General features: G+C 35.4%; 1 protein-coding gene across 3 annotated transcripts in view; it reads left to right on the top strand.

The window, feature by feature from the left end:
* Positions 1 to 26238, top strand: part of KCNT2 (potassium sodium-activated channel subfamily T member 2) — a 571079-nt gene that overhangs the window by 248568 nt on the left and 296273 nt on the right. For all 3 annotated transcript variants that reach the window (XM_049868194.1, XM_049868195.1, XM_049868196.1), the window contains exons 9-12: positions 17896 to 18076; positions 19239 to 19403; positions 20950 to 21086; positions 23957 to 24020. In XM_049868194.1, the coding sequence (XP_049724151.1) occupies positions 17896 to 18076; positions 19239 to 19403; positions 20950 to 21086; positions 23957 to 24020 (547 nt within the window). The remainder of the gene's footprint in view (positions 1 to 17895; positions 18077 to 19238; positions 19404 to 20949; positions 21087 to 23956; positions 24021 to 26238) is intronic.

The raw sequence follows: 26238 nt of genomic DNA, 5'->3' as shown, positions 1-26238 counted from the left end.
GATTAAGAGCTGCGGCTGCTAGCCAAGAGGTCAGCAGTTTGAGTCCACCAGGCGCTCCTTGGAAACCATATGGGGCAGTTCTACTCTGTCCTGTAGGGTCACTATGAGTGGGAATTGACTTGACGGCAACGGGTTTTTTTTATTAGGCAGGTGGTAGGTGCTTTTGTTCATTTAAATCATTAATTAAGAAGAGGGGGATGCAATAAGCTGAAATTTAACATTATTTTCTTTAAAGAAATATATTTTATAGGACTAGTGACTGGCAGTGGGGAATCTGTTCGATTGAAATGTTTAGTATAAGAAAACACTCACCACTCTAGATGGTTAGAGTAGCCTTATATCATTGTCTTCATTTACTGTCTTACCCATGATATTTTATTTTAAAAAATATGGAAATAGTCATACCCTGGTGAACCTTCTTTTACTAGGTGAATGAAAGAAAAAAATATTGATTTTAAAATATGTAAATTAAGCTGATAGCGTTTCTAAGTGGAGGAATATTTAGCTAAAATGAGAGTAAAAATATAAATACCTTCTTGATTTAGTCTTTTATTTCTAAAGATAATTGGAAGTTAAAAAGCCTATGTAATATGTATCATGACTATAAATTTTTACTAAAATATTTTACTACAAGTATCCTTAATGAGTTTAAGAGCTAACAGCAGTTAATGAAAATAATAATAATAATTTTATTTAATGAAATATAATTTTGAGTCCTGCTTTCCATATGGCATGCTCAATGTTATGGACTGAATTGTGTCCTCCCAAAATGTGTGTCAACTTGGCTATGCCATGGTTCTCAGAATTGTGTGGTTGTCCTCCATTTTGTGATCTGATTATCCTCCATTTTTATCCTCTGTGCTTGTGGTTGTGGTTCCATTGGGGAGTGAACTGTCTGTTACATTAATGTGGCAGGAGTAGGTCATGTTTATGAGGATTAAGGTGGGATGAAACACCCTTACTCAGGTCACACCCCTGACCCAATGTAAAGGGAATTTCTCCGGGGTGTGACCCGCATCACCTTTTATCTTACAAGAGAAAAAAGGAGACAGAAGTGAGCAGAGGCAGAGGGACCTACTACCACCAAGAAAGAGGATCCAGGAGCAGCATGTCCTTTGGACCCAGGCTGTGCACTGAGAACCTCTTAGACCTACGGAAAGATTGGTGTAGACCTTCCCCCACAGCGGACAGAGAGAGAAAGGCTTTGTCTAGTGCTGGCACCCCGATTTAGGACTTCTAGCCTCCTAAACTGTGAGAAAATAAATGTGTATTTGTTAAAACCATTCACTTGTGGTATTTCTGTTATAGCAGCACTAGATAACTATGTCACTCAATTTGGTAATCCATGTTTAAAATAATTGCTCTGTTTATGAAAAAATCCGTTGTGTTCTTCCTGTTTCTTTGTGAACTGGATGAGGAAGCTTCTTCTCTCCTTGTTCGTTGCTCAGTATGACTCCTGTGGGCCCGTGTTTATAAACTGTGCTTTGTCAGAAGTGCTGTAGGTACAGATTTATAGAAAGTCAACCAAAAGAAATGTTGAGTGAGGCGTATTGATTCTGTGGATCTATAGAAGGCATTTTAAAATGTATGCTTATAGATATTTAATGAGTATTAAATTGAGATTAAGGTAAGAATGAACACTTTTTAAATTTTGTATTCTAAAATTATATCTTTTGATCTCCATTTAGAAAACACAATCTTTAGGGTCTGACTGTTTCACTATTAAGTTCCTTTTAGGAGCAGTTAAACCAGGGCTGTGTAAAAACTCCCCAGAGCATGGACAAAGATGAGAAATTATTCAAGTCATTTTATGATTTAGCAAACGTGATTCTAAAACATTTAGATAAAGTACCGACTATGGGCTGATATTCTCATAGTATGGCTCATAAAACAAGGAGCCCTGGTAGTGGGATGGTTAAGGGCTTTGTTGCTAACCAACGGGTTGGCAGTTCGAACCCACTGGACACTGTAGAAGAAAAGACCTGGCAATCTGCTCTCTTAAAGATTACAGCCTAGGAAATCCTATGGAGGCAGTTCCACCCTGTCATATAGGGTCTCTATGAGTTAGAATTGACTTGATGGCACAAAACAACAATAACAGTTCATAAAACATAATCTTTTTTTTCCAATTTTTATTGTGCTTTAAATGAAAGTTTACAAATCAAGTCAGTCTCTCACTCAAAGACTTATATACACCTTGCTACATACTCTCAACTGCTCTCCCTGTAATGAGACAGCCCGCACCCTCCCTCCACTCTCTCTTTTCGTGTCCATTTCTCCAGCTTCTAACCCCCTCTACCTTCTCATCACCCCTCCAGACAGGAGATGCCAGCATAGTCTCAAGTGTCCACCGGATCCAAGAAGCTCACTCCTCACCAGCATCCCTGTCCAAGCCATTGTCCAGTCCTATCCATGTCTGAAGAGTGGCTTCGGGAATGGTTTCTGTCCTGGGCCAACAGAGGGTCTGGGGGCCATGACCACTGTGGTTCTTCTAAACTCAGTCAGACCATTAAGTCTGGTCTTTTTAGGAGAATTTGGGGCCTACATCCCACTGGTCTGCTGCTCCCTCAGGGGTTAAAACATTAATCTCTTGAGATTACTCAATCAAGATAAGAACTTTGACATGCAAGTTTGGTTAGTCCTACAAAAGTATATTCTACTCTCAGAGACTCATAATAAATATTATCCTGCTGAAAGTATCTGAAGAGTCATTTGGTAAATAAAATACCTTTTTTTTTTTTTTTTAATCATAGTTCCCAAATATATTTGACTGCAGAATCCTGTATCTGCTTAACACTGCTGCTAAACTGACTTCACATGGAACATACATTGACCTATATGCATTTAAACTAAAAACTAAAACAAAAAACGAAACAAGCAAAGAATACTTACAAGACATTAATTACCTCAAGGGCCAGATATGAGTGGGATATTAGTAACTTTTCCATTATATGTCTCTGAATTCTTTGCCTTGTAATAACAAGTGCATGTTACTTTGTTTATTCTTTTTTGGTAACTGAAAAAATTATAATTGTTAAAAAAAAAAATCACTGTCAAGTTTGGTCTTACCCAAGAAATGTAAGAATCGCCTTATCAGGGGCATATATTAATAAAATACATCATCTCACTGGATAAGACCTGCATATCTTAAAACAACATGCAATTTAACATGTCCAAAAATTACAGAGCTCTCCCATCTCTCCACCTGAAAAATTTCCCCTAATATTTATATATTTATATTTATAGGACATATTGGAAAATAAATACTGGTTGAAACTCAAATAAAACATTACACCCCGCTAGAGCTGTAATTGTTTGATATGATTCTAGTTGTCTACCAGGCTGGTTAATCTCTTATTCAGTGTGGAATTATTGGATGATATAAAAATCCCAAGGGCTTATCCCTTTTTCTGGTATTAGTTTGTGGTAATCAAGTTCTGAGTACCTGTTTAAAGATGTATTTGACTGGTATTTTGTCCTCTAATTTGCTTAGTTTAAAATGGATGTCTACTTTAATTTTAGAAAAACTTGTTAGAGTGCCATGTTACGAAATTCCTAAAAGATTTTTATTCAGTGACAGTAACCTTAGGAAAAGTTTTTGCCGCAAGTGGATATTTATCTAAAAATAAATTACGTTAAGACACATAGCTCTGTGAATTAGCTTAGGAAATCCAGCTGAAGCTCACTGTTGTGAACATAGACCAGTTATGTGAAAATATAAATATATACTTGGTGAGAATTCTCTGCTTCCTAAGGAGCATAAAATTTCAAAACATAGGTATATTTAATCTTCATAAAAATATAAAATTCATACGTCATGTAAAACTAAGTACCTATTTATAATTGTGAGTGTATGTGTAATGCAGTATATGAAGATAGACTCTTATTAGGAATCTTCTTTCAAAACATTACTATTTAATATTTAAGATTGTTACCACAAAATGATGTATTTATTAGTTCACTGGACTATATAAATATGTATATAACATACTATCCTTTGTAAATTACAGTAAAAATCACTGCATTTAAGCAACCTTTAGTGATGAAGAATTCTTTTTAAAACAAGCCACTAGACTGGTATTAACATTTTGGCACAGAAATAGTGATCTTTTTTTTTCCCCCTAATGCTTTACCAGAATTAGTTGTCAGTTTCCATAAATGATGACAGTAAACCCTCCAAAGGTCAACTAATATCAGCACAATTGTTTTTTTCTAAATAGTTACAGATTGTAGGTTAACCTTGCAAATTGCCTAACTTCTTGGAGCTCTGGGTGTTTGCCCATATTTCTCATTTCCTGGGAATCACAGGGTGGAGACAGGAATTGACAAGATAAATAAAAAAAAGATTAATAGCTACTCATTAATTCCTGGCTGATTTTCTGCTGCTGATATTCTTGTTAGCAAATGCATAGAAAAAAGGACTAGACATACCGCAGTGAAACCTGTCAGAGCTGGAACTTGATGGGACTGCCTTGTTTTTCCGGGTCTTTGACTGGGTGCTTATCACTTTTCTATCCCTCTGTATTAAGAATACTACCTCATAAACATCCAGTGAATTTTCCTTCTCTGACAGGCTTCTGCCGTACACAGGTTCCAGCTTTTGCAGGTTTTGCTGGATTTGCTAATTGTCTCTTTCTTCATAGTCCTTGATTCTGTTGTTAATAGTATCATTTTTTTTTATTAAAAAGAAAACAAAGGCTTCCTAACATTTTTGCATGTATATTTGATCCTTACATTTCACTCATTTTTGTGCTTCTGTCATTTTTATGCTGAGACTGGAGATTAAGCACTACTGAAATTCATCCGTCATTATCACATGTGAACCATTTCACTGAGCATTAGCTCATTTAATTCTTATAATAACTGCATGAAGAAATTAATTTTGTTACACTTACTTTTCTAATGAGGATCATGAAGTTTTAAAAGCTTAAGTAATTTATAAAGTTAGCATCGAGCAAGTTATGTTATATATTTGATTATTAATCATATTATTTTTATTAGTGTCATTAAGATGAGGTCACAATTGTTCACTTTAGATCTTAGAGACTCTCTTTTGCCAGACAAGGGTGAAGGAGCTTTGTCGCATTCATCTCTGCATCTCTAGCATTCACCATAAAGCCCGGTACCAGTAAACCATAAATAAATGCATTTGTCTGGGATGAATAAATATGTCTTACTTTAGGATATAAGGTGACTTGAGCCCTGGTGGTGAAGTGGTTAAAGTGGTTGGCCACTAACCCAAAAGCTGGTGGTTTGAACCCACTGGCTGCTTCACAAAAGAAAGATGTGGTAATCTGCTTCCGTACAGACTATAGCCTTGGCAACCCTATGGGGCAGCTCTGCTTTATTCTGTAGGGTCGCAATGAGTTGGAATCAACTCGATGGAAGTGGTTTGGTTTTTGGTGGCTTCTATTATGAAATGCTTAAGTAAAATTTTATAACACCCATTGATTTTATATAAATAATTTTCTTGTTATTTAAAATTTACAGGTATTTTTACAAAAAGTAAAGTAGAACACATTGTGGTTTTGGTTTATTTTTTATATTTTAAATTGCACTAAATTATTTAATTTAAAATGTTAGGCAGAGGATATGAGATAATAAACAAAAATTTTGTTACAGTTAAAGACTTACTAAGTCCAAGCATTTTAAGAAAGCTTTAGAAATATTGCTGCACAGACAAAAAAAATATTAAATTTGACTACTAGAAAATTTAAAGACAATAGTGTTTGCTCATATCCACTAGCTATGATTATTTTTTTCTAATGCCACATTATTAAATTCTGCTGATTTCAATTCAGGCCATAATTTAAAAGGTTTAATTCTGGTCCTAAACTGACTGAAAGGACCTCTTTTACGACCAGGCGTAATGGGTTATGAGATTTTCCCTCTGCTGTATTTTATCCCTTCCTTGGATTTAGTTTATCAGGAAATCTGTGCCCATCATGAAAATCACTTCTGGGTGCAAATTCAAAATAATAATTAACTGAAATTCATCAATTATGACCAGGGAGAGGAGGCAGTTTTGATTCAACAGTGGTTCCAAAGACATCTGTGAATGAAATAAGATAATCTATATTAAAAAATGAATTACAATCATTGAATAGCTTCAATTTCTTATGTAACATGTTTTAGCATTTACATTTCTTGGCAGAATAGCTAAAGTATACATGAAATATTAATGTATCTGTACAATGCAAACCAAGGGTGTTTCCATACTAAAACTATCTTGGTTTTAAGAATTATGAAATAAGAACAGCAACAACAGCAAAAACTGTCTGTCTGTCCACCTACCCTGAAGACATTCTTTCTTCCATTCCTTCCTAAAAATATCTGAATTGTTGTTTGAAGAGTTATATGAACAACTTAAAAGTATATTTTATTTGAATAACTCACACAGATCAGTGGAATCTTTCTTATATTTCTTACCTTCAAAACATTTCCGTTTGTATGGCCTGTAACCAAAACAGTACACAAAACAGTATACAAAAAGTTGGTAAATACACTTAACGCTCTTCACGTGTTCCGTATAGACACTCCATAAGTGGTATCAGAAAATGAGGGTATGGCCATATAAAGTGAAACAAGACAACCAACTTTTTTTTTTTTTTTTTTTGTAATTGTGGTTTTGGTAAAAGTTTACATCGCAAATTAGTTTTTCATTCAAAAGCTTATACACAGATTATTTTGTGACATTCGTTGCAGTTCCCCCATTTGTCAGTATTCTCCCCCTTTCCTTTTCTACCCTGGGCTCTCCTTGTCCATTTATCCAGTTTTCCTGTCCCTTTCTACCTTTTTGTCTTTGCATTCCGGCGGGTGTTGCCCATTTGATCTCATATACTTGATTGAACTAAGAAGCACAATCCTCATGTGTATCACTGCTTGTTTTATAGGCCTGTCTAATATTTGGCTGAAATGCAGACTTCAGGATTGTCTTTAGTTCTGAGTTAGCAGGGTGTCCAGGGGACCATAGGCTTGGTGGTTCCTCCAGTCTCTGTCAGGCCAGTACGTCTGGTCTTTTTTTGTCAATTTGAATTATGTTCTACATTTTTCTCCCACTGTATCTGGGACCCTTATTGTGATCCCTTTCAGAGCAGTTGGTGGTGTTAGCGGGGCACCATCTAGTTCTCCTGGGCTCAGGCTGGTGGAGGCTGTAGTTCATGTGGTCCGTTAGTCCTTTGGACTAATATTTACCTTGTGTCTTTGATTTTCTTCATTCTCCTTTGCTGTGGACAGGGTGAGACCAACAGATGAATCTTAGATGGCTGCCCTCAAGCTTTTAAGATCCTAGACAATACTCAACAATGTAGGGTGGAGAACATTTTCTTCATGAACTATGTTAGGCCGATTGACCTACATGTTCCCCAAGACCATGGTCCCAAGCCTTTAGCCCTAAGGGTACCTCATTCCCTCAAGGTTTGGATGGGTCTAGGAAGCCTCTATGACTTTGCCTTGTTCAAGTTGTGCTGACTTTTCCAATATTGTGTGTTGTCTTTCCCTTCACCAAAGTTAACACTTGTCTACTATCCAGTTAGTGATTTCCTTTCCCTACCCCTTCCCTTCCTGAGATCCATCAAAGATGTTGTGGGTGTGTGTAAATCTTTTCTTGGGTTTTTATAGTAGTGGTCTCATACAATATTTGTTCTTTTGTGATTGACTTATTTCACTCAGCATATTGCCTTCCAGATTCATCCATGTTGTGAGATTTTTCACAGATGTATCATTGTTCTTTATCATTGCATAGTATTCCATTGAGTATATGTACTATAATTTGTTTATCCATTCATCTGTTGATGGGCACTTAGAAAGTTGTTTTCATCTTTTTGCTATTACAAATAACACTGCAATAAACATGGGTGTGCATATGCCTATTTGTGTGACAACTCTTATTTCTCTAGGATATATTCCTAGGAGTATGATTGTTCCATCATATGATACTCCTATTTCTAGCTTTTTAAGGAGGTGCCATATTGTTTTCCATAGTGGTTGTACCATTTTACATTCCCCCACCAGCAGTGCACAAGAGCTCTCATCTCTCTCTGCAACCTCTCCAAGATTTATTTTGGTTTTTTTTTTGATGAGTACTGGTAATGTTGGGGTGAGATGGTTTCTCACCGTAGTTTTGATTTGCATTTCTCTAATGGCTAGTCGTTAGGATTCCTTGTTTTCATCTAGGTGGCCCAGGTTCAACTCCTGGTATAGGAAAGTTGTGACATGGAGCCCTGGTGGCACAGTGGTTAAGTGTTTGGCTGCTAACCAAAAGGCTGGCAGTTCGAATTCACTAGCCACTTATTGGAAACCCTGTGGGGCAATTGCACTCTGTCCTGTAGGGTGACTAAGAGTTGGGATTGACTCAATGGCAATGTTTTTTTTTTTTTTTTTCCTTGTAATGGCTAATGATCACAAGCGTTTCTTCATGTATCCGTTAGCTGCTGACCTCTGCCTTTTTATTAAACTTCTCCATGTCTTATGATTATCTTTTGCAAAATAAAAACTTGGTACGAGTAATTTTCAAATTATTTGTAATTCTAATTTTCATGATCCTAGGAGGAGGTTTAAAGGATTTTTTTCATAAATACTCTGAATATTCTACTTTTAGAATCTGATTAAAAAAAAAGCTAGGCAAATTTCTGTAAAATTCCCTTCTAAACTATTTTAAGTATTCAAGTAATGTGATTTCTTCTTGCATAAACTAGAGAACAAAAAAAAAAAAAAAAAGAGAGAAATAGTTGCAGAAGTTAATGTGAAAGTAACAGTAGAGTCCGGATTGAACATAGGTATTATATGCAAATCTGTCCCTTTTATTGAGAGAGATTTGTTTCTTCCGTAAAACATAAGTTCGAGAGTTGTCTGAATATGATGGCATGTAACTAACCTGATTGACAGACCTTGGTATTAGAGTACACCATACTTATTAAGAGCGACATGAATGGGATTACAGGTAAAACATTTGATTGGTAAATAGTTATTGTAATAAATTTAGTTCAATAATTCAAACAATCGTTTACTATGTTAGTGACATAACAGAATGTAATGGGATTAAATAAATGTAAGCTTTCTACATGAATATTCAATTTGTTTTTATAAAAGACAAAAGTTTAAATATACAGTTTACTTACATATTGTAAAAGCAGACTTAGTTTCAATAAATTAGTGTCATGCATTTCAATTTTTCCATTTATGGTATTAAGATTTAAAGTTCTAAAAAGCAAAGACGCCACTTGACTAAAATGCAGCCTACCCGAACCATGGTCTTTTCTGTTGGCCACTTATGCATGCCAATGTTGGACAACAACAAGAGAAGAAAGAAGAATTGATGCATTTGAATTGTGATCTTGGTGAAGAGTATTGAATATACTATGAACTTCCAGAAGAACGAGCAAAACAGCCTTAGACAAAATATAGCCAGAATACCCCATAGAAGCAATGAGGTTTGCTTACTTCTATTTACTTACTTTGGACACATCTTCAGGAAATGTTATTTGCTAGAAAAGGGCATCATATTTGGTATAGTATAGTATCAGCGAAAATGAGAGAAACCCTCCATGGGGTGGATTGACAAAGTAGCTGCAACAATACAAACCAAAACCAAACCCACTGCCGTCGAGTTGATTTCGACTCACAGTGACCCTATAGGATAGAGTAGAACTGCCCCATAGAGTTTCCAAGGAGCGCCTGGCAGATTTGAACTGTTGACCTCTTGGTTAGCAGCCGTAGCACTTAAGCACTATGCCACCAGGGTTTCCAGTTGCAACAGCAGGCTCAAGCATATCAAAGATAAAAGAAAATGGATGCAAAAAATGTTCATCTGACCACTACCCTGACTGTGGAATCCAGTATAATTAAATGGCAAGACTAAATACTTCTTTGTCAGAGGAGACAGATGCAATTCTCTATAAATCTATTGACTTCTGCACAATCTTTTAATAAATATCACTTAAAGTATTCAAGTGCTAAGAACAGGTATTTCAGGCCTTACTCTCCCTAGTAATTAGTATCTATAACTCTGACATTTGTTTCAACTGTTGTTGCTGTTAGTTGGCTCCAACTCATAACGACCATATATATATAAAACAGAAGGAAACTGCCCAGTCCTGTGCCATCTCCATAATCTTCGATATGCTTGAGCCTATTGTTGCATGGGACTGTCTGCCTTAATAGACCTTTACCCTCAGGCAGACAATGAACACCAAACAAATAAATGAGTAAATTATTTTTAAATAACGAATCAAAACAAGGAAGATTAGGAGCTCTAGAGGAAGGTTGAAATTTTAAACATGATGTCAAGGTAGGTATCATTGAGAAGGTGGCATGTGAGTAAAGATTTGAAAGACATGAGGAGTTAGCCATATTGCTAACTAGAGTAGCAATGTTCCAGTCAGAGAGGAGTCCACACCAAGGCTCTGAGTCAGGACTATGCCTGGCATGTTTGTCAGAAAGCAAGAATGCCAGTGTAGCTGAACCACATGGATAAAAGTAGAAGATGAGCAAAACAACAACAACAACGAACAGACAAAAAACATTGGGTAAATAGCAAATAATTATTGTAGTAAATTTAGTTCACTATTCCAAACAATTGTTTAATATGTTAATGACATAGAATGTTTCAGTGACTGAAAGAATGATAACTTTTAGTCTAAGTGAAATAGGGGATTATTTCAGGGCTTTGTGTAGAGGAATAAGATAATATGACCCATATTTTGGTAGGACAACTTTGGCTATTGGGGGAAGAGTAAGACTATCTCTTGCAGTAGGCAAGAGATGATGGTGGCATGAATCATGGTGAAAGCAGTGAAAATGGTAAATAGTGATTGTAGATTCTTGTAAAGTTTGAAGCTAGAAGTAGTGCAGTTTGCTGAGAGATTACATATGGGTTGTGAGAAAAAGGGAGACGTCTCCAAGGCTTTTAGCTTAAGCAACTGGAAAGCTGGATTTGTCATCATCAGATGTTGAAGAATTCAGGAGGAATATGTTGAGAGAGGAACTTTAGCATTTAGTTTTAGACATGTCAATTTTGAGATGTCTAAAAAAAAAAAAAAAATTTTTTTTATCAGACATTCCAGTGAAGAAGTTGAGAAAGGAAATTAATTTATAAGCTTGTCTTCAGAAGAAGGATGCAAACAGGAGATATAAATCTGGGAGATGTTTAACATAAAGATAGAATTTAAAGCCAGGAATTGGAATAAGAACACCAAGGGAGTGAGTGTAGATAGAAACCAACAGTTGTGCCATGGGTCACTCCAAAATTGAAAGGTTGAGAAAAAAAGTGAGAACTTGCAAAGAAGATGGAAAGAGTAACCAAGGAAATAAAGGAAAGCAAAAAGAATGTGGTGTCCTGGAAGTCAAGCAAGAAAGTATTTCAGGGATGAAAGAATAAACAACTGTGTCAAGTGCTTCTGAGGATCAGGACCAAGAAATGACCACTGAATTTAGCAATATAGAGGAATTCATTGAAGTAACCAGTTTGCTGCAGTGATGGGGGATATAACCATGATTTGAATGAGGCTTTTGAGAATGTGGGAATAGACAAGTCTTTTATCAGTGTCAGTAGACACCTTCATATTGTTATTGCTTCAGATTCAGTCATTCGAATTGTTCAGTTTCCTTTCATCATGTATACCCTATGCTGTGTTACAATTGTTCTGGTGAAATTCAGAGTTTTATTTAACAGCTCATTTTTGCTCCTTGTTGTACAATTGTGTGGAGAGGTGATTGAGAAAGATTGAAAAAATAACATTGAAATTCATTTCCCTGGAGCCAATAGTAGCTATGCCACCGGAAAATGGTTGATCATTTCTGAATGGTGAGAGGTACTCAGTGGCAGTGGTAGAGAAATTTTGCTTTGTGCGTGCAGGTGTACACCCATTAATAAAAAAAGGTAGGATTTTGCAATGTATTAGTTTATTCTGTGGAAGTCATGGCACTATGCCAGTAAAAGAATGGTTACCATATCTTGACTGAGGTCACATCTTTTGCTGAACTGATTATTAAACTCAGTTTTTTTTTTTTAATTAATCGTCATGACTTATGCCATGCCTGAATTTGTTTCTTGTCCATACCATGAAACAAAACAAAATAAAATGGATTTCTATCTCCCACATGCTATACTTACTATGTATGCATTGTAGTGTATAAAGTATTTTGCTTGGAAGAATTGTTAAAACAGTCTTCTGGTTTATTATGACATTTTTACTATTGGCACAATTTGCATTTAGGTATAATTTCCCAAGCATTCCTTTTACAAATATACTAATCAATATATATCTAAGCCTTAGTTTTTCAATCTTTTCATTCTGTGAAAAACGTTTTCCAGATTATACTTGCATTTACTCATTCGACAAATGTTTATTGAGTGCCTAGTATGTATCAAATGCTTTACTAGGCATAGGAGATAAGACAGTGAACAGAATGTGTTCAATTATGAAGCTTATATTCTAGTAAAGGAGATGTAAAGCTCTCTAATATAAACGTAGGTAATGGTGAATATTCTGAAGAAAATTTAAGCAATGCAAAGTGATAGAGTATGACAGGTGGCTCTACTTCTGATTAGGTGGTTGAGGGAGGCCTCTCTGATGAAGTGACACATGTGCAGAAGCTGTGGCTCTTTGGAGGAAGAGTATTCCAGGTAGAGGGAATAATCACAAGTGCAAAGGCTCTGTGTTTTGTGCATGCTTCACATGTTTAGGGAATAACACAAAGACCAACGTGGCTTGACGGCAGTGAGTTAGGGGGTAGCTCACATTCAAAGATGAGTTCAGAGAAAAACAGGAGCTTTTGGATCTTAGTAGCATGTTAAAAATGATTGAGCTATTTGAATAGAGAGGCAGCAAGATCTGACCAATAATTTTAAAGGATTACTTTGTTCATAGACTAGATATTTAAGTATACTCTCCCTTATATTCTCTTGGGGAGATGCTAAGTTCATTCATTACAGAAATGTTTATTGCATTAGAAGATAGTTTATTAACATCCGCATTTCTTAAATGTAACGACATACTCATCTGTGAACACAAGCAATGGCTCGTTTAATGAGACCCTAAGAGAAACCAGCTGGTGAGTCTATTGAAAATCAGAGAGTAACTTCTAAAATTAATTCATTGTGTTCAACTTAATCTGTCGTATGTTTTTAAGTTGACTTTTTTGTTTTTGTGCAATAATATCAAGCATATAACAGCTGATGTGCAAGTCTTCATTTTACATATTGTTGTAGAGAGCCTTAGGATATACTGTGTTTTTACTCAAGTAATGCGCACCTTCTACGTTTATTTGCCAATCAGACCCTTCCCCTGCGAAGTACTTTTGTTACTGTGCTATGCTAATTTATTTATTTTTTAAAATATTCTGTTGTGTTTTTGGTGAAAGTTTACACAGGAAATTAGGTTCTCATTTAACAATATCTATAAAAAATTTTTTTTTTATACATATTGTTCAGTGACATTGGTTACATTCTTCATAGTATATCAGCATCCTCATTATTTCCATTTTGTTTGTTCTGTTTCCATTAATCCAACTTTCTCCCCTAGCCTTCTCATCTTTGGTCCAGGGTGAATGTTAGCCATTTGGCTTCATCTAGACAATTATTTTGAGGAGCACAGTACTCACAGGTGTTGTTATTCATTTTATGGGCCAATCTGAAAGGGGACCTTCGAGAACGGTTTGTGTTCCAAGTTTGAAGAGTATCACAGGGCAGTAGTCAGTAGTCTCAGGGGTTTCAGCTAGTCTCTACCAGTCCAGTAAGTCTTGCCTTTTTTAGTTTTGTTCTACATTTTTCTCCCTTCCCCTCTGGTGCCATTTATTGGGTTCATAGTTGGAACAGTTAGTAGTGGTAGTTAGGCATCATCTAGTTCTTCTGGTCTCAAGGTAGGTGATGTCCTTGTTTGTATAGACTATTGGTTCTTTAGACTAGTTTCTTCTTTGAGTGTTTGGTTTCCTTCTTTCTCTTTATGTGCTAATTTTTGCACAGCAACGTGTAAAAAAAATTGACATAGTGCTGCTTATGAAAATACCTCATGAGGGTGGGTGCAGTTGGCAAACAAACAGAAGCCGTGTGTTATTTGCATAAAAATTTGGTACCTTTAAGCTTAAGTATGATATTAATAAATATGTGAAAGGCTTGTGTGGATTTTCCAGATCAAATAAAGTGGCATTTTTTTATGCCATCCCATTGCCGTTGAGTTGATTCTGCCTCATAGTGACCCTCTAAGGCAGGGTAGAACTGCCACATGGGGTTTACAAGGCTGTTAATCTTAATGGAAGAAGACTGCCACATGTTTCTCCCTTGGGGTGCTGGTGGGTTCCATCCACTGACCTTTTGGTTAGTAGTCAAGTACTTTAACCACTGCACCACAAGGGCTTTAAAAGTGATTATATGTATAGATTCAGCTAGAGCAGTACCATGGAAATTAAATACCTTTGACTTTAATGTGGTTTTTTCAATGAAATTTATTTAATTTTATATGTTATGCTAGGTCTTATCATTTATATTGTATAATTTGGTGAATTGAAAATCATGGCCACAATACTTTGCAGCTCCTCCCATGAAGAGATGGAGTCTCGTTCTGGGCTGACCTTGTGACTTGCTTTGATCTATAGCATGGGGCAGAAAAAGCTAGGCCTTAAGAGACCTTACAGCCTCCATTTTTTTCTTTTTGGAATGTTGTCCTGAGACTACTATGTAAGGAACCCACTTAATACTAGTGGAGGACAAGAAGCCACATGTAGAAACCAAGGCACCTCAGCCAACAATCAACACTGACCATTGAGCATGGAAGTGAAACCATCTTGGACCTTTCAGCTGAACCTCTATCTGAATGCATTTGTATGAGTAAGCCCAGAGAAGCTTCCCAAAGAATCCGCAGAATCATGCAAAATGATAAATTGCTACTGTTTGAAGCCACTAAGTTTTGAAAGTTCGTTATACCATAATAAAAAACTAAAACATTAACATAAAATGTTTTCTGAAGTTTGTTTGGCATATATTATTTATGATTTAATCAGTTCCTTTGTTCTTTCAGCAGTTATTTATTGAGTGGCTAATATGCATTCTGTGCTAAGTGCAGTAGGAAATAAAGATATAAATACAATATAATTACGGTCATAAGGGAGACGCTAGTTTTGTTGAGGTGATAAATATTAAGTGTTAAATATAGGCATTTTTCTAAAAGATTAGTTTCCTAAGACATGAACTCATACAGGCTTTAAGAATTCAGAGAGAGGAGAACCCTAATTTGAGGTTCAAAGAAGACTTCATAGTCAGTCTGGGATTTAAAGAAAAAAAAAAAAAGGGAATTGTAATAGGTAATGAGGACAGAGGGCTTTTAAGTGAAAGGACTATCTTGGTTCAAGGTAGACGTATTGGGGAAAAGAAGTCTATATTTTGATAAATAACTAGTACAAATAATAAGTGAATAGGAGACAAGCTCAAGTGAAACCAGATTAGATCCAGATGCCAGCCTAGTTATTCTATATGGTACTGGGTATCTACTTCAGAATAACAAGGCATCTTAAAATTTAATGGTTTAAAAGAGCACGCTTTTTTATTTCTTGTAATTCTGTTGTTGGACTCTGGAACAATTTTTCTGCTGGTCTCACCTAACTTGATCATCTGACGGCCTGATAGGAAGGCCTGAGGTGAGCCTCACTCACATGGCTGGCAATTGGTGCTGGCTGGCGATTGGGACACCTTGGTTCTCCTCCACGTGGCCTCTCATCCTCCCATAGACTGGGCTAGGCTTCTTCACAGTATGGGCGTCTCCAGGCTCCAAGAAGGCAAGGGCAGGAACTGCAATGTCCTTTAAGACTAGGCTGTGCAACCCACCCACTTCCACCATCTTCTATTGGTCAAAACAAGTCTTAAGGCCAGCTCAGATTCAAGGATGCCGAGATACAGACTTCACATCTTGATGGGAGGTGTAGAAATATCATGTTGCAAAGGGGAGTGGAATAGGGAGACTTGATTCATTGGCAGCTATTATAATAATCTATCGTACCACAAATTAGAGTGTTCTTTCAGTGATGAGAATCCAGTTTTTGAACCAGAGACTCACAGAGCCAAGCTGTGTTTAAAGAATATAAATGTTGCCTTCAAGAGTAAGTTATACGAAAGAAAGAACTGACTGGAGATGAGGAAGCACAGTAGAAGATTTTATGGTAGTTTAAGTCAAGATTATATATATATATATTTATCTATGATAGAGTTTGACTTTTAGTTTATAGACGTGCAAGATATAATAAACCCTTAAATCACATCTAAATCCTTAAACAATGTGACCTAATTATCTTTCTAATCTTTCCATTTTCTAATGAAGTGTAAAAGTTATGTATAATTTGTTTACATTCTTAAACATTTATTATTTTAAATAAAATTAATACAACAGCAACAACAAAAAAATATACTCCACAGAAATGTCTGTCATTGTCTTTGGCTGTATTATGGCTGCATCTGAATCGTTTCATCATTAGCTTGACAGTATTGGGTAGAGGCAGCTGAGCAAGTAATGCGATGTGAATCCGCTCATTGGTTTTGGTGTGCTTGTGACCTGGCAGCTCACGTACAATTCCTAAACATAGGGCAAGAGTAATTACGCCAAACAATTCTGGGGGCCTGTAGGTTAGAACAACAAAGACAAACAAAAAAAATAGTTTTTGCCTCAGAATTAAAACCATAAGTACCTACCTTATTCTCTTTCCTCTGTCCCTCAGTCCACCTACTTCCTTGCCTACAATTTACCTAACTATAGTGGTTACCAGCTTATACTTTGCCTTATTTTTAAAGACAAATGAGTATTTATGACATGTAATTGGGCTGATAGGGGAGATTACCTTTAAAAAATAGAAAAGAGATTTCTGCGATTAAAACAGTGAATATTGCTTTCTCATGGTGATAACTGAGCTAGATCTGCTGGTGCACAGAAGCCCAAGCAAGTGTCCAAAAGTATGCACTGATTCTTTTCAAGTATAACTTAAATACCTTAAAATTTACTCCTTGTAAGTGTAGAATTCAATCATGTACAGTGTGGCTGTGCAGCCATCACCAAAACTCAGTGTCAAAATATTTCATCATCGCTTTCCTACCTTCAGTCCTAGGTAACTACTAGTCTGCTCTCTATTTCTTTTCTGGATATTTGATGTAAACAGAATCATACAATATATGGCCTTTTCCTTCGGACTTCTATCACTCAGCAGGTTTTTGATGTTGTAGCATGCATCAGTACTTGGTTCCCTTTTTATTGCTGACCAGCATTCCATTACACACAGTTTTATGTTGCAGTTTGCCTCTCTCCAATATTGCACAATGTATGTATCTTTGGTCATCTCACTTTTTAAAAATGTAATAGTTGTGCTATCTCTAATGCCTTTTTAGCAATTATAACAATTTCTATACTTGTCCCTACTTTGACACCGTCAGCAGCTTTGTATAGATTGGCCCTTTTAAGTATTCTCTTTGAACATTTCTTGGCAATTGTTAACTCCTCACATCTTTCTCAATAGTAAAATGTCCCTCTTCTTTCAAAATGAACACAAACCATAGTATTTTGAAAGGGAAGACATTTAGGAATTTCTGGTCTTTATGATTGTGGCAAGTGTATTCAAAGTGTGTGTAAGTCATTAGTAAAATTCAGCATATTAATTTTACATGCTCTGAAGATACACTTTGTGATATTTTGAAAACCATTAAGGGCTAACTCTTGAAATTTGACTATATATGGTTAATATAGGAATAAAATTAACAAAAATTGCATTTGGTTGAGAAAACACACCATAAAATATTAAAAAAAAAAAAACCAACTTTGAATGGCTTTATAAACTGTGCTTTGGCTTTCAAAAGAATAATGATAAAAAAAAAAATACATCCAATATGAAAGCTTTAATTTTAATGCATATTTCTTTTTCTAGCATTTGTGGAATCCAGCATCTCGAACGAATAGGAAAGAAGCTGAATCTCTTTGACTCCCTTTATTTCTGCATTGTGACATTTTCTACGGTAGGATTTGGGGATGTCACTCCTGAAACTTGGTCCTCCAAGCTCTTTGTGGTTGCTATGATCTGTGTTGCTCTTGTGGTTCTACCCATACAGGTAAATATAATGTGGAATTTTATAGAAATACACAAACATTATGAAATCGAATCTTTCACATTTAATAAGAAATACAGGCTGATTTATTTATCCAACAGTAATATACTAATACCTGTTATTATTGCATCTTATTCACTAACTAAAATTGTCTCAGAAATATCTTTTTATAATATAGAAACATTAAGGTTTTTTTTTTCCCCCCCAGTTACTACTGATAGCTCATATCTGTTTTCAGTTCTTCATAACGCTTTCTTTTAAATATAGGAAACTATAGGATGATAGATCAAGAAAATAAACTTGAGAAATAATTTTTTTCTTTTCATTCTTAAAAATAAACCTAAAAGCCACATTTCATAATGAGAAAATATTGATTACATATGTTGGTCAAACAGAATCTGAAGATGATATATAAATATTATGCATCACCTTGGGGAGTGTATGGGGTGTTGTGAAAGAACGGAGATAGAAAATGAGACTAAAAATATATAAATGCAGTTTCCAATCCTTTCCTACAATAAGCTCTGGGTGCCCATGGATTAGCAGGCCAAAGGCAGCATATAGCAAATGCAAATCAAACCTGCATATTCCATTACACAATCTTTGACCACAATGTACCTAAATACACCTTGCATAGGTACAACTGTGACATTCCCATTCCTCGGCCTTCATGCCTTTCTTCCCTCCTGACATCCCTCCCTTGCAAACTCTACTTCCCTCAGATACCAGCTTCTGTACAGCTAGATTGTGGCCTTGTGTCTTGTGGTAAGGGTAGCTGCCGTTTGATTAATGCGGGCTGAAATGAACACAAGGATTTGGAAGAAATACAGACGAGGCTTTTTTTGTTTTTCACTCAACAGATGACATTTCACGGCTACACACTCCACTGGACATAAAACAGGGGCATAAACCTCTTAATGACCTGTTTTAGTGTAGTAGGAAAATCATGTTAATTTGTTCCCTTAGAGACCTGAAGCCCCTGGAAGGCATTTGCAGCCTCTTTAGCAATTATATGAAAAGTCTGTTGTTGAAAGAACACTGATAATTCTAATCTCAATGAAATCCGTCTAAGAAATTGAGTATATCTAATAAACAATAGATACATTGCATTGATTTTTATTTTCCTGTCTGGTGTTTTTCATTCAAATGTGAAAATATATTACAGTTTGAACAGCTGGCCTATTTATGGATGGAGAGGCAAAAGTCAGGTGGGAACTATAGTCGACACAGAGCTCAAACTGAAAAGCATGTTGTTCTGTGTGTCAGCTCACTGAAGATTGATTTGCTTATGGATTTTTTAAATGAATTCTACGCTCATCCAAGACTACAGGTACATTTCAATTACATTATGCACTATACTGGATCATACCTAATAACATATTTTCAAACTCAATTAGCTGATGGTGCAGTTTGCCTTCTGGATGTTTGTTATTTATACAGACACATTTAGAAAGAATAGATGAAGAACTACAAATATAACCAAGAACATAGAAAAAATGCTGGAGGAATACACAGAGTTTTAAGCTTCTGTCTGCATCTACGCTGAGAAGACAGATGGAATTGTGTGAATGCTACAAAAAAAAGGGTTTTCTTTGAATTAAAAGGATTTCTTTTTTTCTCCCTTGGGTAAAACATAAATCACATTTTTATGAAGCAGTGAATTTTTAAAATAAACTGTAATAAAACAATGAAGCAGCCGTTTCAACATCATCTGTTCATTTGAATACTTAAGAATTTTATCAGATATTACTAATGGAAAATTGAAAGTTTATTTCTTTCTTTTGTTTCCTGTAGTCTAACTACGTCTATTTATAGCAGCAATAAATGGCCAAAAATTTGACAATAATTAACTGAATTGAGAACATGAATTTAGAAAAATCTCTTCATCTGTCTATATAGATAAAATCCTCAAATAATTTCTCTACTTGTCCAGGTATCGGGCCAATGTAGATTTAGGCACATTCCTTCCCCGCTTAACGCACATAGTCTGGTTCAAACAGCAAACAGCTATTTGAAGGTCTTGGATTTCCTCGATGAATTTGTGTTAAGAAGTTTGGCAATCTCCAGAGATCAAGATAAAAATATCAAACCTGTTGCATTTGAATCTATTCTGACTCATAGTGACCCTATAGATCAAGATAGTTCTGAGTATATCTAATTATCTCTCTCAATAAAAGTAAAAAGGTTGCTTCGTGAATATATTTGAGACCTTTTAAAATAATATTTTATATATTATAAAATAGCCTAATTTATGAGTGAAATTTAAATTATACAAATGCATTTTCATTTTCGTTGAGCACATTCATGTTTATTTGTCGTGGGTTTTTTTTTTTTTTTTCCTGAACCATTTCATCACTGAGATCTTCAATATTCCTTCAAAAGACCATATATATATTTTAAAATATTTTGTTCTCAAACTTTAATATTTAATTTCCACAATATTGTCAATATTTTTATGAAAACTTACCCGTACAGAAACTTAAAAATTATCAATTCACTATAATATTATCAAAATATATTATCACAATTTTGATTCTTAAAGTAATACTTAAGCGCTTTTGCCTGAGATTAATATATATTTTAGAATCAGCCTCTAGTTATAGCTGCGAACTTCATAGCATGAGTATTAGTGTTGATAACCTTCTCTGGATGGTAATAAGATTCATTTATTAATGGGTGAGATTTTTATCTCTCAGATATTTTTATTATAGAGTAGTGCTATTTAACATATATGTAGATTGTAAATGTGAACTATTATTTGTTAGCAAGAATTCGTTTCAGCTTTATCATGGTTCAGAATTGTCTTAGGTATTTTATTTACCTTTTTAGTAAAAAAATGACTGTTTCTATCTCATGGTGCAATTTGTTTTGGATAGGATTATTATGTGGTGATTCTGTGTCCTACTGAAATGGACGTGCAAGTTCGAAGGGTGCTGCAGATCCCAATGTGGTCACAAAGAGTTATCTACCTTCAAGGTTCAGCCCTGAAAGATCAGGACCTATTGAGAGCAAAGTAGGTATCCCTTATCTATATTCCATCCTACAGTTACGTTTCAAGGACTTTAATTTTTTTTTTCTCCTCCACGTTTTAGCAATTTTCAGTGTTGCCAGATGTGCAAAAGTGTTTTGAATATAGAACTTAGTTGTTGTTGTTGTTGGTGCTGTCAAGTTGATTCTGACTCACAAGGGCCCCATGTAACAGAGTAAAACTGCCCCATAGAGTTTCCTGGGTTATAATCTTTGTGGGAACAGATCACCAGGTCTTTCTCCTGAGAAGCCTCTGGGTGGGTTCGAACCGCCAAACTTTCAGTTATCTGCTGAACACTTAACCACTTGCATCACCAGAGCTCATGAATTTAGTAAAACTGTTAGTCAAATTGAAAGGCTGAAAACATAAAATCACTGGGTTTGCACCTCTTCTCCGTCCTAGTGGCAGTGGAAGAATTTCAACAAACCACGTCCACACAAGCCAGGGGGAAGTGTGGCATGGTGTCATGGAGGAATTATCTTAAGCTGTCAGAGATGAGCTGACTTATTCAGACTTACTTTCAGAGTAGTCCCCAGGTCCATGAATACCATTTTTATTTTGGGCTAAACATTACATGAGATACCAGAACAGTTTGGGTGAGTGTTTAAACCTTAAAGAGTTTGTAATGTGTACTGACTGGGCAGAAAACACGTGTGTTACTGGGGGTCACAGACATGAGTTCTTGCGGGGCTAGGGTAATCAGAAGGGTGACAGGTCTTAGTTAATTATCCTGTTTTGTTGTGCCTGTGCCAGCCAACGCGGCCTAAGAGTGACATAGCCTTAAAGATTTGTGACAGGTCATGAGAGGTTACACCACTTGAGCAGAGTGAGAGCATGGTTGGGCAGACTCTGGACACCAGGGAATTAGAGTGTCTGCAAAACAACATCTGTAATTTCAGAAGCTGGAAGAGATCCTTAGCAGAGGTGGCCTTGCTCCATGTTTTCTCTTGCTTTTAAAGTTTTAAACACTTCTTCCTGTTTATCCTTGAGTTTTCTTATATGTTCTATTAGATTTAAAAACCTCTTCATTGAATTTTCTGGCATAAGTGTTTTTTATGGTTATTTTTTTTTTCTTCTGTATAGTGTAGTGTATGTGTGTGTGTGTAGTACGTGATCTGTGTATATTCTGTTTGTGTCGTGTGGGAAAGGAGCCATGGAAAAAGAAAGGAAGAAAAATAAACGGCTCCATGGAACAGATTTCCAACCTCCTTTTTGTCTCATCCTTCAAGTAATGACTAGATACCTAATAACAGCAGCTCTGACATTACTTTAGATTTATATATAAGGGGTTAATAAAACAGTGATTCTTTCACCGCCTTAGTAACTTAAACTAAACATAACTATAAATTGTCAGGAGAGAGTGAATATAATGACACCTAATTAGAAAATTAAGCTTCTTTGAGACTATATTAGTCTTTTTGGCAAATTAAATGCTCGACGTTTGTTGTCACTGTACATATCAGTTCTGCAATAAGTAAGATTCTTCAGTACTTCAAATAAATTTTGGTTTTATGTTGGGCTCCTTTGCTATCTATTTTCATCATGTGGGAGCGCTAAAGAAATAGTTCCTTAGACATTAATATGACTCACCATATTCATCTGCGCTGATCATTAATATGCTTAATTTGTTGTATCAGAGTGAAGTCCTTCACATAAAAAATAATAGCCATATCGTTTTCAGTATGAGCTTGTGTGAAATACAGAAGCTTTGTTTCTACCTAACAGGTCAACCTAAGCTATTAAAATCTAAACTACATACAATTTTGTATCAATATACCTAATTTATTATTAATAGTATTAAATGATTACTTAACAAAATTCATCATATTTACAAGAAGCATTCCTACATAGTAATAATTAAAATAGGGAATGAGGAAAAGAGAGAGGTTGCAGGCTGGTAATTCCCAAAAAGATGGGGTGAGAGAGAAGTTACAGTGACAGAGTATCTATTTTTATGTTCATTTATAACCCTAATTTCATATAAAAGATCTGGGATTTAATGTTAACTAATACATTCTTCAAAACAATTCCCCATGCAAGGAACAAGGAGTAGGATTCTCCAAACAAGTTTTAAAGGTCAGTTGCATGAGTTTTGAATTGCTTTGTAAAAAATGATGTTTAGAAAATGTTATTTAATACACAATTGATCTTTATAACCATTGCTCCTCAACTGTTTGGTTTGGTCAAATTCCATGGACTTTTATTTTTCCTCTCAGTAGAAAAAAATATACATTTTTAAAGGTTTATTTTATCACTGTTAACTAGTAAGATAAATCATTACTCATTTTAAAAATAAAACATGCTTATGTTTTTGGAACATTATCTGTCATGCCGGGAAAGGTAATCACTAACTCTTTATCATGAAATTTAAGAAATATAAAGCCTATGTATGTAGGAGGGGCTTGGGGATAGGATAATGAATCCTCTCCAGGAAATTTAAATATACAGGAGATTTTGACTTCTGAACTCTGAGCACTTCTGCTTTCTCTCTCTTTGATTGAGACATTGTAGTTAAAATATAATTATAAAATGAAGGCCAATATTACCCCCCTTTACTTTAATCAGATCATGTCTATGAAAATACAACTAATCATAAAAAAGAGAATAAAATTTGGCATCTTTTTTTTTTTTTTCCCTGTCATAAAATATTCAGCTACATAATAAATCCCACATGTTTTTTTTCAGGGCAAGTTCATTGTCAAATATAGTCATGATCTTCAACTTTCATTGAAGCTTGAGGTCACACATAGTTATATGTAGTTTGCGTGGGACACATAGACTAAGCGTTAAGATTCTAGTTTTCAGGCAGTGGATGTTCCAGTGTGTGATCGTTTCGTTTTTCTGTCTGCATTCAGGATGGATGATGCTGAGGCCTGTTTTATTCTGAGCAGCCGTTGTGAAGTAGATAGGACATCATCTGTAAGTTTCTAAAATCTCCTTTTGTAAGTTATGCTTTCCACTTGAGAATATTTTTTTAAATTGATTTTTTTTTTGCCGACACTAATGATTAGTGATTTAAACAATCTTATTCAATAAGACCAGATATATCTAAACTACCTTTGCCACATAATAAGAGTAGTTGCATTGTACAGTGTCCTTGAAGTCATTTTGTACTATTGCTTCATTTTTCTGCTGATCATAATGAAATGAGTTATATATAAACAGAACTAGACCTTGTTTTTATCAGATATCACCTAAAAACAAGGCAGATGGATCAGGCACACCACATCAGAATTAATTGGAGAGATTAAAAAAAAATGCATTTGTGAAAATTCTGTTCACAGTATCTGAGGTGGTAATTGGGAATCTGTACATTTTTAAAAACATTCTCTAGGGATTCCGAAGCACAGCCCAGTTTGGGAACCTTGGCCTATATGATCTCTTTATTTTTTACGTCTATAGGCTCATAACTAAATTAAATTGTATAAGTTACCAAATCATAACTTCTATTTTTTTAGGTGTGTTTTAATTTTATTATTTAAAAAAAAGAATTTTTTAAATGTATATAGAGTAGGTCCTGTTACCTCCTGTGTTTCTTAGCCAGTGAGTCCATCTCAGGTCACATCCAGAACACAGACAAATGAGAACACTTCTGTACAGTCTGGGAAGAAAGAAAAAATATGCATAGTTCTTTTAGGTACCTGTTTTGCCTCTTTTGGGGGCACCTATTTTTATTAGGCATGTTCTCAGTTGTACTGGTTTAGGACTGTAAATCTTGACTGTGGCTGGCTCTGTGTTGTCCTCCCTCTATCTCCCTAAACTTTTTACTCATTTTAAATTGACTTTCTCCTCCTTCATTTGAAGAAGGACTAGACCAAACAATTAATTATAAAGTTTGTGAAATATTTCCTTTAAAATACATATATATATATATATTTTTTTAATATACACATATATATTATGTAAAACAAAATGTAAACCCTGGTGGCATAGTGGTTAAGAGCTATGGCTGCTAACCAAAATGTTGGCAATTTGACTCCACCAGTTTAAATCTACCTGCCTCCATATTCTCTACAGTTACTACTGAGAGTAGGTTTAATTCTCCTGGAATCCATATTTTGGATTCCATAGAGTTGGGGTGACCTACCCAGGCCATTGTTCTGAGATCTTTTTTGAAGCTTCAGCTTTGAGAAGACTGGTTTTCTAAAGTCACCTCTAAGTTATGCAATAGGGTAGTAAGTAGCTTAATAAGACTATGTTTCCTTAAGCATTGAAGAATTACCTATGTGCAGTCAATTTCTAGAAACTCCAAGGTCAGACTAGAAGCTGTGTTTAAGGGTAAGCTGTTACAATATAAGCACACTGTTGTGGACCTGGTTCCATGGCAGTGAGGAGAAAATGGAGTATAAGAATCTTTGTAAGTGCTTTAACCTTTGGAACACTTTTGACTCCTTAGTCGATGTGTTACCCTGTTTTGCAAATCATATCAATTTCTATTATTTGCTTAATATGATTTTTGTTTTATCACTACCTTAATTCAGAACAGACCCTCCTGAGCCTACTTAAACACTACCCTCAATAGTTGCTTTCTAGGTTCCACATAGTAGGTACTCCAAACGTATTTACTGAATACATGAATTTTAGTTGAACAAAATCTGGCTTTTGTTTCTATAATTATTTGAGTTCTATAATTGCGAGTCTTGTGCTCTTCCTGGGGTAAATTGGTTTTAAAATAGTTGCAGTCTTTTGGTACCTGCAATACATTTGTGTAACAAGGAAGGAATGTGCATTAGGAAATAAATACATAAAGTCTTCTAGAGTACCCTTTACAATGTGAATCTGGGAGTTTTCCATTAAACAAATGCATTCCATTTTCTCCTGATACTCTACTAAACTGACAGGAAATGAAGAAGAAGGCCTATAGCCACAAAGACAAAGGGAATGGCAGATGAAATAACACTTATACAGTTTTGGAAGCAAGAAAACAGATGGATGAGTGGTAACTGACTTAACAGACAGAAGGAATCCAGATTTAAGCTGAGAGAGGAAAAAAACTCAGAAGGAGTCTGCTCTGTGCAATGGAACCTGAAACATCTCAGGAATTAGGGGCACCAGATGCCTCTGAAAGTAGGGCTGCATGTAGGACTAAACATGAGAATAGTGGTTAAAAGTCTGTAAGAAGAGCAATTAGGTTCCC

Source organism: Elephas maximus, chromosome 24 (assembly GCF_024166365.1).
Source record: "Elephas maximus indicus isolate mEleMax1 chromosome 24, mEleMax1 primary haplotype, whole genome shotgun sequence".
NCBI lineage: Eukaryota > Metazoa > Chordata > Mammalia > Proboscidea > Elephantidae > Elephas > Elephas maximus.
Note: the sequence above shows the minus strand (reverse complement) of the source record. Positions and strands in the feature narration are given on the sequence as shown.